This window comes from Scyliorhinus torazame, chromosome 2, assembly GCF_047496885.1.
Source record: "Scyliorhinus torazame isolate Kashiwa2021f chromosome 2, sScyTor2.1, whole genome shotgun sequence".
NCBI lineage: Eukaryota > Metazoa > Chordata > Chondrichthyes > Carcharhiniformes > Scyliorhinidae > Scyliorhinus > Scyliorhinus torazame.
Window position 1 is genome coordinate 116,565,623 of NC_092708.1, and position 16,640 is coordinate 116,582,262.

Here is a 16,640-nt window from a genome sequence, read left to right on the forward strand (position 1 = left end):
ACTAACAGCATAGGACAGCAATGGTTTATGTAGGTGCCACATTGGAGGATTGTAATTCCAGATCCAAAGAACTTACTATTAAGTGCCATTGTCTAAAATAAGAGAACAAGCAGAATAATTGATTTATTGTTAACCTGGGCTACTGCAAACAAAGATAAAGCTTCAAATGTGTACATGGATCAACTTCACTCAGTTAGCAACAATTTTGAAAGATCTGGCTGAATTCAAGTCCCATTCAAAGACTTCAATACATAGCCAGGCAGACATCCTACTGCAGTACTGAGATATTAAATCTGATGACATGTTTAAATTAGATTTTGTCTGATTGTTCAAGGAAGGCACCAGAATACCTTCCCCTAGTACTGGCCTATATTCCAACATCAAAAGCAGAAAATTATTTTTACTGCACAAACCTTAAGAGTTATGCAAATTAACTACAATCTACAACCCACAAGAACAAAAATAAGTATTTTTCCAATTTCATTTTGAAATTTGCTTCCACCACCCTTTCACCATAAATTACTTAGGGTCCATAATAAAATGGCCACCAACTAGCTTTCACTGAACCTTGACAAACTCATTCTCTGTGAAGTTCCAGTGCAGTTATCTTCCTGATATTTTTCATACATGACCAAGAAACTTCTTGTTGATGTTAAACACAAATATCAATTCTTATAAGCAAGCATATGAACTAAAGTGAGACAATGAGTCTGGAAGAATTTGGAACAGCATGTCCTGAACAAATAAGATTCCCAATTAACACTTCCTTTACTTCAGACGACCACGATTAGATCTCCAAATAAGGTTGTACATAAACGGAGTAATTTCAAGAGACATACATAGATACATAGAAGACAGGAGCAGGAGGCCTTTTGGCCCTGCGAGCCTGCTCCTCCATTTAGCACGATCATGGCTGATCATCCAACTCAATAGCCTAATCCTGCTTTTTCCCCATAGCCTTAGATCCCATTCTCCCCAAGTGCTATATCTTACCGCCGCTTGAATATATCCAATGTTTTAGCATCAACTACTTCCTGTGGTAATGAATGGCACAGGCTCATCACTCTTTGGGTGAAGAAATGTCTCCTTATCTCTGTCCAAAATGGTTTACCCTGAATACTCAGACTGTGAGCCCAGGTTCTGGACACACCCATCATTGGTAACATCTTCCCTGCATCTACCCTGTCTAGTCCTGTTAGAATTTTATAAGTCTCGATGAGATCCCCCCTCATTCTTCTGAACTCCAGCGAGAACAATCCTAACCTAGTCAATCTCTCCTCATACAACAGTCCCACCATCCCTGGAATCAGTCTGGTAAACCTTTGCTGTACTCCCTCAAGAGCAAGAACATCCTTCCTCAGAAAAGGAGACCAAAACTGCACACAATATTCTAGGTGTGTATATAATTTCAGCAACACTTCCCTGCTTCTGTACTCGAAACCTCTCGCAATGAAGGCCAACATACCATTAGCCTTCTTTACCGCCTACTGCAAATTTATGAAATATTTAATCTAACCACAGTTCAATGGACTAGCTATACCTCTTTGTTGCATGAAGTCCAAACTGAGGAATATCAAAATGTATCTCACAAATAAGTTGAAGATACAGAAATTAGCCATTATGTATCCAATTCTGAAAGAAGGGAATTTGGATTTGAAAACAAAATGTCCTCTTTGACTGATTGACCAGCAACATTAATGGCAGTCAACTGTGACACTAGCTGCCCAGTTTACCCAGTCATAAGTGATTAATTCCCTTTTGGAGAGATATTCATAGAGGCATCAGGCTTTTTCAACGAAAAACAGACATAGACATATCTTACAGGAAATAAAGGAGACATTTACACATGTCATAATAACATCCATCTCGATAATCTGTTGTGATTCAACATTGTCAAACTTTCACGAAAGGTGTTGCTTACCTAAAATAGTTACATTACTTGCTCCCGCCATTTGATCTAGAACAGATGTCACAGAGCGTTCCTCAGAACAAACGAGCCCCGAGCCTTTTAATGCTGTCAGGTACTTTTCATAATTTTTCTTTGCATATGTCTTCTCTCCAGTGCCTTAAGAGGAAATAAAACAGTCTTTCAGCCAAATAAACTTTTAGTATCGAAAACATTTCAAAAGACTCACAGTGCAGACCTGTCAGAGTCGTTCAGTACTGCACTAATACACTGGATCTCATCCACCAAACATCATGCTACCTCTATATAAAAATATTCAGGTAAATCAACTACAGAACATCAAACCCATATAGAGGATTCTGGCAACTACTAAATTATCACAACATCAAATTTATAGCAAGGAATCAAGACTACATTGTAAAGTCTACATCTTCCACATAATCCATTTAATCCTACACACCTGCTCTGTACCTAAATCCTTTATTCTCTCTCCTTCAACCAGCCATCTAACCTGGTTTTTTTTATGTTAAAATTTTAAATGCTTCTTACTTTGCTCATGCATTAGTCTGCCTCAGCCCAGTGGAATTAAATAGTTGGCCAGCTCTTTATCTTAAATGTCACATATTTAATCTTGTATCTATGTCCCCTCGTTATAGGCTCCAACCCCCCTCCATTCAATTAAATAATTCATCCCACAATTTAATAATTTTAAATCCTTTATCAAATCACACTAGAATCTCCTCTGCAGAGAAGGGGAGTGAATAACAGGTAAGCTCTTTCTTTCTTTTTCTATCTAGGGGGATGGCAGGAAAGGTAGTGCAATGTTCCTCCTGCAGAATGTTTGAGGTGAGGGACGCTGACAGTGCCCCTGCTGATTTCATCTGTGGGAAGTGCACCTATCTCCAGCTCCTCAGAAACCGCGTTAGGGAACTGGAGCTGGAGCAACTTCGGATCATTCGGGAGGCAGAGGTGGTCATAGATAGAAGCTTCAGGGATGTAGTTACTCCGAAGAATAAAGATAGATGGGTGACGGTGAGAGGGGCTGGGAGGAAGCAGTCAGTACAGGGATTCCCTGTGGTCGTTCCCCTTAGTAACAAGTATACCTCTTTGGATTCTGTTGGGGGGGATGACTTACCAGGGGTAAGCCATGGGGTGCAGGTCTCTGGCACAGAGTCTGTCCCTGTTGCTCAGAAGGGAAGGGGGGGGGGGGAGAGAGAGGAGTAGAGCATTAGTCATTGGAGACTCCATAGTTAGGGGGATAGATAGGAGATTCTGTGGGAACGAGAGAGACTCGCGGTTGGTGTGTTGCCTCCCAAGTGCCAGGTTGCGTGATGTCTCGGATCGTGTTTTCGGGATCCTTAAGGGGGAGGGGGGAGCAGCCCCAAGTCGTGGTCCACATAGGTACCAACGACATAGGTAGGAAAAGGGATAGGGATGTAAGACAGGAATTCAGGGAGCTAGGGTGGAAACTTAGATCTAGGACAAACAGAGTTATTCTCTCTGGGTTGTTACCCGTGCCACGTGATTGCGAGATGAGGAATAGGGAAAGAGAGGAGTTGAACACGTGGCTACAGGGATGGTGCAGGAGGGAGGGTTTCAGATTTCTGGATAACTGAGGCTCATTGTGGGGTCGGTGGGACCTCTACAAACGGGATGGTCTACACCTGGACCAGAGGGGTACCAATATCCTGGGGGGGAAATTTGCTAATGCTCTTCGGGAGGGTTTAAACTAGTTCAGCAGGGGCTTGGGAACCTGAAGTAGTTCCAGTGTACAGGAGGTTGAGAGTATTGAGGTCATGGGTAAGGTTTTAAAGTTGCAGGAGTGTACCGGCAGGCAGGAAGGTAGCTAAAGTGTGTCTTCTTCAATGCCAGGAGCATCCGGAATAAGGCATGGGTTGGTACCTGGGACTTCGATGTTGTGGCCATTTCGGAGACATGGATAGAGCAGGGACAGGAATGGTTGTTGCAGGTGCCGGGGTTTAGATATTTCAGTAAGCTCAGGGAAGGTGGTAAAAGAGGGGGAGGCGTGGCATTGTTAGTCAAGGACAGTATTACGGTGGCAGAAAGGACGTTTGATGAGGACTCTTCAATTGAGGTAGTATGGGCTGAGGTTAGAAACAGGAAAGGAGAGGTCACCCTGTTAGGGGTTTTCTATAGGCCTCCGAAAAGTTCCAGAGATGTAGAGGAAAGGATTGCAAAGATGATTCTGGATAGGAGCGAAAGCAACAGGGTAGTTGTTATGGGGGACTTTAACTTCCCAAATATTGACTGGAAACGCTATAGTTCGAGTACTTTAGATGGGTCCGTTTTTGTCCAATATGTGCAGGAGGGTTTCCTGACACAGTATGTAGATATGATGTGTAGATGCCGGCGTTGGACTGGGGTGAGCACAGTACGAAGTCTTACAACACCAGGTTAAAGTCCAACAGGTTTGTTTCGATGTCACTAGCTTTCGGAGCGCTGCTCCTTCCTCAGGTGAATGAAGAGGTCTGTTTCAGAAACACATATATAGACAAATTCAAAGATGCCAAACAATGCTAGGAATGCGAGCATTAGCAGGTGATTAAATCTTTACAGATCCAGAGATGGGGTAGCCCCAGGTTAAAGAGGTGTGAATTGTCTCAAGCCAGGACAGTTGGTAGGATTTCGCAGGCCAGATGGTGGGGGATGAATGTAATGTGACATGAATCCCAGGTCCCGGTTGAGGCCGCACTCATGTGTGCGGAACTTGGCTATATGTTTCTGCTCAGCGATTCTGCGTTGTCGCGGGTCCTGAAGGCCGCCTTGGAGAACGCTTACCCGGAGATCAGAGGCTGAATGCCCTTGACTGCTGAAGTGTTCCCCGACTGGAAGGGAACATTCCTGCCTGGTGATTGTTGCGCGATGTCCGTTCATTCGTTGTTGCAGCGTCTGCATGGTCTCGCCAATGTACCACGCTTCGGGACATCCTTTCCTGCAGCGTATGAGGTAGACAACGTTGGCCGAGTCGCACGAGTATGTACCGCGTAGCTGGTGGGTGGTGTTCTCACGTGTAATAGTGGTATCCATGTCGATGATCTGGCACGTCTTGCAGAGATTGCCATGACAGGGTTGTGTGGTGTCGTGGTCACTGTTCTGAAGACTGGGTAGTTTGCTGCACACAATGGATCGTTTGAGGTTGCGCGGTTGTTTGAAGGCAAGTAGTGGGGGTGTGGGGATGACCTTGGCAAGATGTTCATCGTCATCAATGACATGTTGAAGGCTGTGAAGAAGATGACGTAGTTTCTCCGCTCCGGGGAAGTACTGGACGACGAAGGGTATTCTGTCGGTTGTGTCCCATGTTTGTCTTCTGAGGAGGTCGGTCCGGTTTTTCGCTGTGGCGCGTTGGAACTGTTGATCGATGAGTCGAGTGCCATATCCCGTTCGTACGAGGGCATCTTTCAACGTCTGTAGATGTCTGTTACGCTCCTCCTCGACGAATTCTGAAAAGGGTGAAAATTCGTGGCAGTGTGGATGAGCAGAGAGATCTCGGTGTCCATGTATATAGATCCCTGAAAGTTGCCATCCAGGTTGAGAGGGTTGTTAAGAAGGCGTACGGTGTGTTAGCTTTTATTGGTAGAGGGATTGAGTTTCGGAGCCATGAGGTCATGTTGCAGCTGTACAAAACTCTGGTGCGGCCGCATTTAGAGTATTGCGTGCAATTCTGGTCACCGCATTATAGGAAGGATGTGGAAGCATTGGAAAGGGTGCAGAGGAGATTTACCAGAATGTTGCCTGGTATGGAGGGAAGATCTTATGAGGAAAGGCTGAGGGACTTGAGGCTGTTTTCGTTAGAGAGAAGAAGGTTAAGAGGTGACTTAATTGAGGCATACAAGATGATCAGAGGATTGGATAGGGTGGACAGTGAGAGCCTTTTTCCTCGGATGGTGATGTCTAGCACGAGGGGGACATAGCTTTAAATTGAGGGGAGATAGGTATAAGACAGACGTCAGAGGTAGGTTCTTTACTCAGAGAATAGTAAGGGTGTGGAATGCCCTGCCTGCAACAGTAGTGGACTTAGTACACTAAGGGTATTCAAATGGTCATTGGATAGACATATGGACGATAAGGGAATAGTGTAAATGGGCTTTAGAGTGGTTTCACAGGTCGGCGCAACATCGAGGGCTGAAGGGCCTGTACTGCGCTGTAATGTTCTATGTTTCTATGTTTCCTCTGTTCTAATGAAAACAGCCTGAATTTTGAAGCCATTTTTCATATTTGTATTTTCTCTCATCAGACAACAGTCCTGCCCACAAATATTGCCAGATTTTTCTTCCTGCAAAGCATCAAGACCTATCTACCACACTTCCCTAATACTACTGGATTCCAGCATTCTCTCTCCCAAGAACCCTTTCTTCCATTATCCAACATCCCAGGATCAATAATACTGTTCTCAACTCCTAGGATCTGTCTCAAAACACAGCTATACCAGGATCCAATCCACTATTACTTTTTTTTCAATGCTAAGAAATCAATGTTCCTAAGGAAACTACATACATTTCACATCGGCAGACACATTTGATCTACACAGCATTACCTCCCATTGTTACTCTTATATTACTATTTTCAATCTTACATTGGCATTTATAATAAAAGTTGCCCCTTACATGTCAGCTTCCAAATCAACAAACTGACTAAAGGATGATGCTTTTACCTACAATCACTCAAAGTGCTTGTGTTGGCTATCTTCATAATCCCTCAGAAACTGGAATCCCTCGCCCAAAAGGGGGATTTAAAAAACAAAAACAAACAAAAGAAATCGCAGCCTAATTAAATGCATCCATTGAATTCCACAGTAAATTCATTGCAGTGTTAATGTAAGCCTACTTATGACACTAATAAAGATTAAGATTATTAAATTGTCATTTATTTATTTTAATGCTGTCATTTAAGTTTTTACTTGAAGGCCCATCCTCCACAAAATGGCTGAGCTTGATATCTCTGCCCACAGCTGTATGTTATCCGAGTTTGGACTTGATATCACTGCCCAGAGCTGTGTTGTTATCAGAGTTTGGACTTGATATCTCTGCCCAGAGCTGTATTGTTATCCGAGTTTGGACTTGATATCTCTGCCCAGAGCTGTATTGTTATCCGAGTTTGGACTTGATATCTCTGCCCAGAGCTGTATTGTTATCCGAGTTTGGACTTGATATCTCTGCCCAGAGCTGTATTGTTATCCGAGTTTGGACTTGATATCTCTGCCCAGAGCTGTATTGTTATCTGAGTTTGGACTTGATATCTCTGCCCAGAGCTGTATTGTTATCCGAGTTTGGACTTGATATCTCTGCCCAGAGCTGTATTGTTATCCGAGTTTGGACTTGATATCTCTGCCCAGAGCTGTATTGTTATCAGAGTTTGGACTTGATATCTCTGCCCAGAGCTGTGTTGTTATCCGAGTTTGGACTTGATATCTCTGCCCAGAGCTGTATTGTTATCCGAGTTTGGACTTGATATCTCTGCCCAGAGCTGTATTGTTATCCGAGTTTGGACTTGATATCTCTGCCCAGAGCTGTATTGTTATCCGAGTTTGGACTTGATATCTCTGCCCAGAGCTGTGTTGTTATCTGAGTTTGGACTTGATATCTCTGCCCAGAGCTGTATTGTTATCTGAGTTTGGACTTGATATCTCTGCCCAGAGCTGTGTTGTTATCCGAGTTTGGACTTGATATCTCTGCCCAGAGCTGTATTGTTATCCGAGTTTGGACTTGATATCTCTGCCCAGAGCTGTATTGTTATCCGAGTTTGGACTTGATATCTCTGCCCAGAGCTGTGTTGTTATCCGAGTTTGGACTTGATATCTCTGCCCAGAGTTGTATTGTTATCCGAGTTTGGACTGGATATCTCTGCCCAGAGCTGTGTTGTTATCCGAGTTTGGACTTTATATCTCTGCCCAGAGCTGTAATGTTATCCGAGTTTGGACTTGATATCTCTGCCCAGAGCGGTGTTGTTATCCGAGTTTGGACTGGATATCTCTGCCCAGAGCTGTATTGTTATCCGAGTTTGGACTGGATATCTCTGCCCAGAGCTGTATTGTTATCCGAGTTTGGACTTGATATCTCTGCCCAGAGCTGTATTGTTATCCGAGTTTGGACTTGATATCTCTGCCCACAGCTGTATTGTTATCCGAGTTTGGACTGGATATCTCTGCCCAGAGCTGTATTGTTATCCGAGTTTGGACTTGATATCTCTGCCCAGAGCTGTATTGTTATCCGAGTTTGGACTTGATATCTCTGCCCAGAGCTGTATTGTTATCAGAGTTTGGACTTGATATCTCTGCCCAGAGCTGTATTGTTATCAGAGTTTGGACTTGATATCTCTGCCCACAGCTGTATGTTATTTCGTTCATTCCCCGGAGCGGAGAAACTACGTCATCTTCTTCACAGCCTTCAACACGTCATTGATGACGATGAACATCTTGCCAAGGTCATCCCCACACCCCCACTACTTGCCTTCAAACACCCGCGCAACCTCAAACGAACCATTGTTTGCAGCAAACTACCCAGTCTTCAGAACAGTGACCACGACACTACACAACCCTGTCATGGCAATCTCTGCAAGACGTGCCAGATCATCGACATGGATACCACTATTACACGTGAGAACACCACCCACCAGGTACGCGGTACATACTCGTGCGACTCGGCCAACGTTGTCTACCTCATACGCTGCAGGAAAGGATGTCCCGAAGCGTGGTACATTGGCGAGACCATGCAGACGCTGCGACAACGAATGAACGGACATCGCGCAACAATCACCAGGCAGGAATGTTCCCTTCCAGTCGGGGAACACTTCAGCAGTCAAGGGCATTCAGCCTCTGATCTCCGGGTAAGCGTTCTCCAAGGCAGCCTTCAGGACCCGCGACAACGCAGAATCGCTGAGCAGAAACTTATAGCCAAGTTCCGCACACATGAGTGCGGCCTCAACCGGGACCCGGGATTCATGTCGCATTACATTCATCCCCCACCATCTGGCCTGCGAAATCCTACCAACTGTCCTGGCTTGGTACAATTCACACCTCTTTAACCTGAGGTTACCCCATCTCTGGATCTGTAAAGATTTAATCACCTTCTAATGCTCGCATTCCAAGCATTGTTTGGCATCTTTGAATTTGTCTATATATGTGTTTCTGGAACAGACCTCTTCATTCACCTGAGGAAGGAGCAGCGCTCCGAAAGCTAGTGACATCGAAACAAACCTGTTGGACTTTAACCTGGTGTTGTAAGACTTCGTACTGTGCTCACCCCAGTCCAACGCCGGCATCTACACATCAGAGCTGTGTTGTTATCCGAGTTTGGACTGGATATCTCTGCCCAGAGCTGTGTTGTTATCCGAGTTTGGACTGGATATCTTTGCCCAGAGCTGTGTTGTTATCCGAGTTTGGACTGGATATCTCTGCCCAGAGCTGTGTTGTTATCCGAGTTTGGACTGGATATCTCTGCCCAGAGCTGTGTTGTTATCCGAGTTTGGACTGGATATCTTTGCCCAGAGCTGTGTCGTTTTCCGAGTTTGGACTTGATATCTCTGCCCAGAGCTGTATTGTTATCAGAGTTTGGACTTGATATCTCTGCCCAGAGCTGTATTGTTATCAGAGTTTGGACTTGATATCTCTGCCCAGAGCTGTATTATTATCCGAGTTTGGACTTGATATCTCTGCCCAGAGCTGTATTGTTATCCGAGTTAAACTTGATATCTCGGGTGATGTAAGATTCAAAATTAAGTCAACAAAGTGAGGACACAAATTTCAAGGAAACGTCATTATTCTTTTTTTGAAACTGAGGCTATTTCAAAGATATTAGGAACACAGAACACATTGCTGCTTATACGCCGGTTGTATTTTTTTGTTTGGTGTTGACGCCATTCTCAAAAGATTACAGCATCCAGTACACAGAGCTTCGCCATCCAGTGCACAGAGCTTCACCATCCAGCCCACAGAGCTTCACCATCCAGCCCAGAATCCCCAAACACCAGCCCAGTATCACTTTAGCATTATTGTAAAGGAGAATGATATCTAGTCTCAGCAGGCAGGCTTAGTTCAGCTCTTTAGTAGCAGAGAAGAAGAGAAAATAAAGCCGGCGATGTCATCAATATCAGTCTCATCAGCTTTAGCGACACCTTTTTTTTTTTGTTTGATACTGGTAGGTGGACATCGGCAAGGCCAGCATTTATTGTCTAACCCTGTCATTGAGAGGTAACCTGCCATCTGAGGTTGCTGCAGTCCACATGATTATAGGTACACCCACAGTGCTATTAGAGAGGGTGGTCCAGAATTTTCACCCAGAGACAATGAAGGAACAACAATAAATTTCTACGTTAATGATGTTTGATTCAACAGATCACTTACAGGTGCTGCCTTTCCCATCCACCTGCTATACTGGTTCTTCTAGGGGGTTATTGTGGATTTGGTGGCCTGTCAAAGAAGGCTTGGGGTGTTACTGAGGTTTATCTAGTGTATGGCGCACATTGCAAGCGTGACACACCAATGAGGAAGTGAACGTTTAAGTTGGTAGATGGGAAGTCAATCAAGTGGCTTTGTCCTAGATGCTGTTGAGTTTCAAGTGACGTAGGAACTGCTTTCATCCGGCCGCAAACATGAAGGCGTAGGCCATGGCGCTCCTCAAGTCTGCTTTGCTACTCAATAACATTACGGCTGGTCTGATCTTGGCCTCAGCTGCACTTTCCTGCCTGATCCCAAAACCCTCAACTCCCCTACATTTCAAGAATCTTAAAATATTCAAGACAAAGCTAAAGAATGACTTTGCCTCCTCAGTTCTCTGGGGAGTGTTCCACCACACTCCTAATTTGCACCTTGTAGATGATGTATAGTCTTTGACAAGTCAAGAAGAAGTACGTTCCTCACCCCAAAATTTACAGCTGCTGATCTACTTTTGTAGCCAGAGCCTTTATATGTCTGGTCCAGCTGCTGGTCACCTATCATGTTAATGGTGGGAGAATGCAGCAAGTGTAATGCCACTGAATGCCATGGGAAAGTGTTAAGATCCTCTCTTGCTGGAGATTATCATTGATTGGCTTTCCACCCATCAGTCTAGGCCTGAATGTTGTCCAGATTTTGCTGCTTGCATATGGACATGGACTGCTCACTATCAAAAATGTTGCAAATGTAATGGAACACTGCATTCATCCCCATTTCCCCACATGATTTAGGCAAGGTCATGATGAAGCAATTGAGGAAGGATGAACTGCGGCTGGTACCCCGGGGCACTCTACAACAAAAAGGAACCCCAAAAACCTTGCACTGGCATGTAAATAGTCAGGGGCTAGCCAGCGGCAGAGTGGGGGTCTATTAGGGACAAAAAGAATGATATATGCTTCAAGGCACAGGACATTGCTAGAATATTTAATGGATACTTAGCTTTTGTGTTTACTAAGGAACAGGATAACTGACAGAAGCAGTGATGGTAGAGGTAATGGATGGGGTGAAAATTGAGAGCGAGAACGGAAAGGTTGGCTACGCTTATAGTATATGAGCAGGTGGCTTTTTTACTATATCTACTGGGTTTGCACCCCAGGTTTGCTGAAGGCAGTGGGTAATAAGATTGCAGAAGGGCATGCCTTATTCTTCCAATGCCCCAAGTGGATGATCCATCTTTGCCTCTTCCAAGATGTCCTCAAAATCAGAGATGCCAGTCTTCAGCCAATTTAATTTACTCCACAGGAGATCAAGAAACAATGCGGTGAAGGTATCAGAAGATTGGAGTGCAGAAAATGTGACACCCTATTCAGGAAAGGTGCAAGGACAGTCCTAGCAACTATAGCCCAGTTAATTTAGCATCAATGTTGGGTACAGCTCTCTGGATTTTAAGAAAGCTGAAAAGTGCCAGTTAAAAAGCAGATTAACAAAACTGAAGCTCATGGAATACGAGGGCCAGTCTCAGTGTGGTTAAAAGAATTAGCTAAAAGACAGAAAACAGGGAGTTGTGGTAAATGGTTATTTTTCAGACTGTAGGATGGTAGATGGTGTTCCTCACGAGGTCAGTGCTTAGACCACAGCATGTGTATTATATATATACAATAGTGTTTTTGTTAAAATCCTGTTGGGGCCTAGTAGCATTTCAAGAGAGCTGAATAACTGGTTTGAACCAAAAGAATGACACCATGAGATTTCACATTTTAAACATTTTTTATTGTACACAAGACTTCAAACTAGCAGTAGGAACTTAACAATATGGTTTATAACTATGTATGTAATGCCCTCAGTTTCACTGCTTATTCCCCTCTTATGCTTCATGCTATCTTAAAGTTATTTAATTTGTCAAGGTCACTCAAGAATGCCTGCTACAGCCTTCTGGAATATACATTTCTCAGTGAAATTCTTTGTTTAATACCTTTTGGCCGTAGGTGCCTCAATCCCTTATTCGGACTCCATTCACAATGCTTCCCAGCTAATTCTGCAGATTACTTTCTTTGCCACAAGGCTCCGTGAGGATCACTGTGGATTTCTTTCACTAGCTGCAGTAGAGTAAATTTTCCAGCTGCTTTAGCTATCTATTATCAGTGAGCTGCAGACTGCCATAGTCCAAAGTGCAACTGGACTGTCTGGGGCAGTCAGACAAAGGGATTAGACAATTAGACAAAAGGATCGCCCATCTCCCAGTTTATCTCCTTGACAATGTGGCATGTTTTGGGATGTCAAACAGACCCTTGGGTTAATTATCCCCAATTTAAAAATGATTCTGTGATTCAAAATAATAAATGGATTACAACATTCCCAATTTACAAGTTGCTCGTAAACTAGAGATCCATAAATAATTTATATTGCTAATGAATTAGACTGTCCTTTGAGACTCTGACCCACAAAGAAATCCTCAAGTTTGTAAACATAATGTAGCTTGTTTATTGAAATAAGTGGAGGCCTCATTGCGCAGTAATAACGTCCCTCCCTACCCTTGGACCAGAAGCTCCAGGTTCAAGTCCGACCCCAGGACTTGTTGGCTGTTGGAGCGTTCAACATGTTGATAATCAACCAGGAAATCCTTTCACCACTTCTCCCACTATTCCCCAAAGGGTAAAAAACCCATCTATGGGTGTGAAGATATGCTAACAACAACACTGAAATAAATGGAGACCCTGACCTCCGGTGGCAGCCATGGAGTGAGTGGTCGCACACAGGGCAACTCTGGCTCAAAGCCATTAGTTTGGGCACTTCATACCCGTTAGTGGGGTAGCTCCAGCAGGAAAGTGGTGCAGAAGGTGGAGAGGGAGGAGGTTCTCCCAGGATTGGCATGTCTACTGGCTACCAGGCCCAGCAAAAAGTCAGACCTGGCTAAAGAACTGGAGGGGACCTCTGGCACAGCAACAATTGCAAAAACGGCAGAGGGGGATGTGTGAACACCAGTGGGAAAGGCCAAGATGGAACAGTTAATGGCCTTTACCAAAGATGAATTGTGACAACAAAGGAAGGAGAGCACAGTAAGAAGTCTTACAACACCAGGTTAAAGTCCAACAAGTTGGTTTCAAATCTCTAGCTTTCGGAGCACTGCTCCTTCCTCAGGACTGTGCTCACCCCAGTCCAACGCCAGCATCTCCACATAGAATCATAGAATTTACAGTGCAGGAGGAGGCCATTCGGCCCATCGAGTCTGCACCGGCTCTTGGAAAGAGCACCCTATCCAAGGTCCACACCTCCACCCCATCCCCATAACCCAACCCAACACTAAGGGCAATTTTGGACACTAAGGGCAATTTATCTTGGCCAATCCACCTAACCTGCACATCTTTGGACTGTGGGAGGAAACCGGAGCACCCGGAGGAAACCCACGCACACACGGGGAGCATGTGCAGACTCCGCACAGACAGTGACCCAAGCCGGAATCGAACCTGGGACCCTGGAGCTGTGAAGCAATTGTGCTATCCTCAATGCTACCGTGCTGTACATCAAAGGAAGGAGATGCATTGGGACTGGTCGAAAGCCATCAAGGGAGCAGTAGCACCTCTGCAAGAGTCGATGGGCCGAGTAGAGAAGTGCCTTGAAGCACAAAGATGCAAAAAGGTGGAGACGGTGGTGTCTGACCAAATAGACCGGATTATGCCCATGGAGATGGAAGGCCTGGGGAACCTGTACAACTCAGAGGGTGGAGGAGCAAGAAACCAGGATCAGGCAGCAGTACCTACGATTGTGAGGCTGCCTGGAGGTTTGTAAGGAACGAGCACCACAAAATAAGTGTCAAGGTGTTGGCCGGGCTGATGGAGCAGGGAGTGCTGGACAAGGTCTCAGGTGGTGATTGTGCAGTTGCAAAAATTCGTGGAGAAGGAAAAGATGCTACAATGGGCCAGGGAGAAGCCAGGCTGTCGATGGGAGGGGAACCTTGTCCGAAATAGATCAGCATATTGATGCGGAGCTGTAGAAGAGGCATGCAGGATTGCGATGTGGCAGAGTTGGAGACTGTGCATGGTCATGGACGAAGAGGGGGGCCATCTTGGATAGGCCGGATTTAGGGTGGGATTAGAGAAGGCAGAGCCGGAGAGAGGTGATGGCGGTCAGTAGAGGTGAAAGGAGGCGCATGTCTCCGGGAGGCGCAAGTCTCCGGTAAGAATTGTAATGTGGAACATCTGGGGGTTAAATGGACCAATTAAAAGGTCCAGGTTTTTGCGCACCTGTGGAGTTTGAAGCGGAGGTGATCTTCTTACAGGAGATGCATCTCCGGGTGAAAGTTCGGGTTAGGTTGAGGAAGGGATGGGTCAAAGTCATGGGGGGTTGGTCATTTTGTTGAACACAAGAGGTGGGGGGGCAAGGAAGTCTGGGACCCGGGGGAAAGATATGTGATAATGAGTAGGATGCTGGAGGGGAGTAGTCGAAGTGCATTCGCCGAATTGGGGTGACGTGGGGTTTATGAGGGGTTTGCTGGGAGTGATCCTGGCGGAGTTCTATAAGGCACCTGCAACCAACCTGACACCGCATTTGTTGGGGATGTTTAGTGAGGCACTGGAGAAGGGGGAGCTGCCAGAGACTCTGACACAGCATGTGGAATCAGCTAAAGACACAGTTTAACTTGGAGGGGATATCGGTGTTGACGCCATGGTGTGGGAACCACAGGTTAAAGCCGGGGGAGATGCAAGGCTTGTACAGAAAGGGGAGGAGGGACTGGAGAGGGTGAGAGACTTGCATCTGGAAGGGCAGTTTGCAGGTCTGGATGAGTTGCGGGAGAGAGTCCATAGAATTTACAGTGCAGAAGGAGGCCATTCGGCCTATCGAGTCTGCACCGACACTTGGAAAGAGCACTCTATTTAACCCCACACTTCCACTCTATCCCTGTAACCCCACCTAACTTAAGAGCAATTTAGCATGGCCAATCCACCTAACCTGCACATCTTTGGACTGTGGGGGGAAACCTTAGCACCTTGAGGAAACCCACACAGACACAGGGAGGACGTGCAGACTCCGCACAGGCAGTGACCCAGCGGGGAATCGAACCTGGGGCCCTGGAGCTGTGAAGCAACTGCGCTAACCACTGTGCTACCGTGCTGCCCTGTGAAGAGGTTAGAGTTGCCAAGGGGGAGTGAATTTAGATACGTTTAGGTGCAGGACTTTGTAAGAAAGGAGTGGAGGGTGTATCCCAGGTTGCCAGGGTATACCCTTTTGGAGCAAGCGCTGCTCCCAGACAAGTCGGGAGAGGGTAGGATTAGGGACATGTATTGGTGGTTGGGGAGCAGGGGCGCAACTGGGAGGAGTGGGGGGAGATATTGACTGGGATCTGTGGAGTGAGGCGATGCGTAGGGTGAATTCAAGCCCTTCTTGCGCAAGGATGACTTGATTGAGTTCAAGGTAGTGCATGTTGTGCATATGACTCAGGCGAGGATGAGTGGGTTCTTTCAAGGGGTGGCCGACAAGTGTGAGAAGTGTAGACGAGGGCCGGCGAATCATGCGCATACATTCTGGGGCTGCAAAGCTGGAAAGGTACTGGGAAGCAGTGTTTGGGACATTGTCTAAAATTGTGGGGGTTGAGGTCAGGCCGGACCCGATGGTGGTGATCTTTGGATTATCGGAAATGGCGGAGCTGATGGGAAGGAAAGGGGGCAGACATTGTGGCCTTCGCCTCTCTAATTGCCCGGCGGAGAATCTTGCTGAATTGGAGGTCGGATAAGCCGCCGGGGGTGGCTGCCTGGCTGGGCGATCTGTATAACTTTCTCCAGTTGGAAAAGATCAAATTTGAGTTGATGGGCTCAGAAGAGGGCTTCCAGACATTGTGGAAGCTGTTCATGACAATGTTGGAGTAACTGTTCATCGCAGGAGATGGGGAGAAAGAAATTGTATAAACCGTGGGTTGTTGTATATGTTACTGTTTTTAACAGTTTGTAGTAAAGTACATGAAAAAAATAAGTGGAGACCCTTTAGCTGCACACAAGGTTTAAGAACAGGTTATCTGTAATTTAAAGCTTGTTTGAATTACATCTCCCTCATAGTATCCCGGCAGTGCAAGAGGCCATTCAGCCCATAAAGTCCGCACTGACCCTCCGAAAGAGCATCCTACCTAGGTCCACACCCTATCCTTGTAACCTTAAGGCACCAAGTGTAATTCAGCATGGCCAATCCACCTAACCTGCACATATTTGGACCGGGTTGAAACCAGAGCACCCGGAGGAAACCCACTCAGACACGGGGAGAATGCGCAAACTCCAGTCACCAAAGGTCTGAATTGAACCCAGGCATCTGGTGCTGTGAGGCAGTGCTAACCCCTGTGCCGCCGAGCCGTTCCTTCAA

The 16,640-nt window shown here is 45.8% G+C and overlaps 1 protein-coding gene across 5 annotated transcripts in view; it reads right to left on the reverse strand.

The window, feature by feature from the left end:
* ubr3 (ubiquitin protein ligase E3 component n-recognin 3) overlaps positions 1-16,640 on the reverse strand; it is a 606,570-nt gene that overhangs the window by 550,886 nt on the left and 39,044 nt on the right. For all 5 annotated transcript variants that reach the window (XM_072475854.1, XM_072475858.1, XM_072475857.1 and 2 more), the window contains exon 4: positions 1,922-2,065. In XM_072475854.1, the coding sequence (XP_072331955.1) occupies positions 1,922-2,065 (144 nt within the window). The remainder of the gene's footprint in view (positions 1-1,921; positions 2,066-16,640) is intronic.